Source organism: Lycium ferocissimum, unplaced genomic scaffold (genome assembly GCF_029784015.1).
Source record: "Lycium ferocissimum isolate CSIRO_LF1 unplaced genomic scaffold, AGI_CSIRO_Lferr_CH_V1 ctg7812, whole genome shotgun sequence".
Classification (NCBI taxonomy): domain Eukaryota; kingdom Viridiplantae; phylum Streptophyta; class Magnoliopsida; order Solanales; family Solanaceae; genus Lycium; species Lycium ferocissimum.
In genome coordinates, this window is record NW_026726958.1 from 10,498 (window position 1) to 11,748 (window position 1,251).

The 1,251-nt window shown below is 40.6% G+C and overlaps 1 protein-coding gene across 1 annotated transcript; it reads left to right on the forward strand.

The window, feature by feature from the left end:
* Positions 1-254: 254 nt before the first annotated feature.
* On the forward strand, positions 255-959 carry LOC132045753 (uncharacterized). The gene has a single exon (XM_059436339.1). The coding sequence runs from the start codon at positions 255-257 to the stop codon at positions 957-959; it is 705 nt and encodes a 234-aa protein (XP_059292322.1).
* The last annotated feature ends 292 nt before the right edge of the window (positions 960-1,251 follow it).

A 1,251-nucleotide genomic window follows, 5' to 3' on the forward strand; every position in this document is an offset into this window, starting at 1 on the left:
CATCCATCATGTCGATGAGGTACGCAATTCTTTGACAATTTTTGGACATCCTTTCGGGAAGGTTTGGGAACTAGAGTAATTGGGCTTCTTGCCTTTCATCCTCAAACCGATTGTATGTATCTACGGAACTATCCAGAGGCAGGAGGATATCGTCTATGAGCTTGTGCTATAGATTTCGGAGGAAATTGGGTTGAACATTTACCTCTTGTGGAGTTCGCTTTAAATAGTCATAGTATTTGCAAGCGAGTATTCAAATGGTTCCCTATGAGGCTCTTTATGGGAGGTGTTGTCGGTCTCCAATTGGTTGGTTTGAATTAACCGAAATAGAATTGTTGGGTCTGAATTCAGTTCATGAAGCAATTGAGAAGGTTAATCTTATTGTGCAACGACTCAAGACAGCCCAGAGTAGACAGAAATCCTATACGGATATGAGGCGGCGTGATCTAGAATCTTTTGTTGGTGACAAGGTGTTCTTGAAAGTGTCGCCGATAAAGGGAGTAATGCGGTTTAGTAAGAATGGAAAACTTAGTCCCCATTTCATTGGCCTTTATGAGATTGTTAAGAAAATTGGGACGGCGACTTATGAATTGAAGTTGCCATCCGATATGGCCATGGTGCATCCGGTGTTTCACATTTCATTGTTGAGGTACAAACCTGATCCTTCCCATGTGTTGAACCCTGAAGAGATTGAAATTAATAAAGGGTTAACCTATGAAGAAAAATTGGTTCTGATTGTAAATCATCAAGTTAGACGATTAAGGACGAAGGATGTGGCATCGGTCAAGGTGTTGTGGCGAAACCATAATACTAAGGAAGCTACTTGGGAAGCAGAGGAGGACATCAAGAAGAGATATCCTCGCTTGTTCCCTATGGTGGGTATGAGCCAGCGTTCAAAATTATTTATAGATGAATCGTTGTGTTTATTCGAAACAACTTGTGGTTTAGTGAATTCTTTCTAGGCTACGATTCTCATTCGAGGACGAATGATATTAAGAGGTGGCTAATGTGACACTCCGTAAATTCGAGTTATGTGTGAAAGGGGTCTTGGAGGATTGGACTTCACTGTTTTTTGTAAAATGTAAAAATACCAAGAATAGTGTTTTTTGAAATACGGTCCGTATTCCTTAGGCGTATTTCACCATCCTCCTAGGGTGCTCCTTTGTTTTGCTATCATAAAATGCGACCAGAGTTTACAGCCCATATTTTGAAATACGGTCCGTATTTTAGGACATATTTCACTCGTTCCCTAGA

Excerpts from the sequence above, each read along its gene's own strand:
- LOC132045753 (XM_059436339.1), top strand. The coding sequence starts at position 255 with ATGGTTCCCTATGAGGCTCTTTATGGGAGGTGTTGTCGGTCTCCAATT.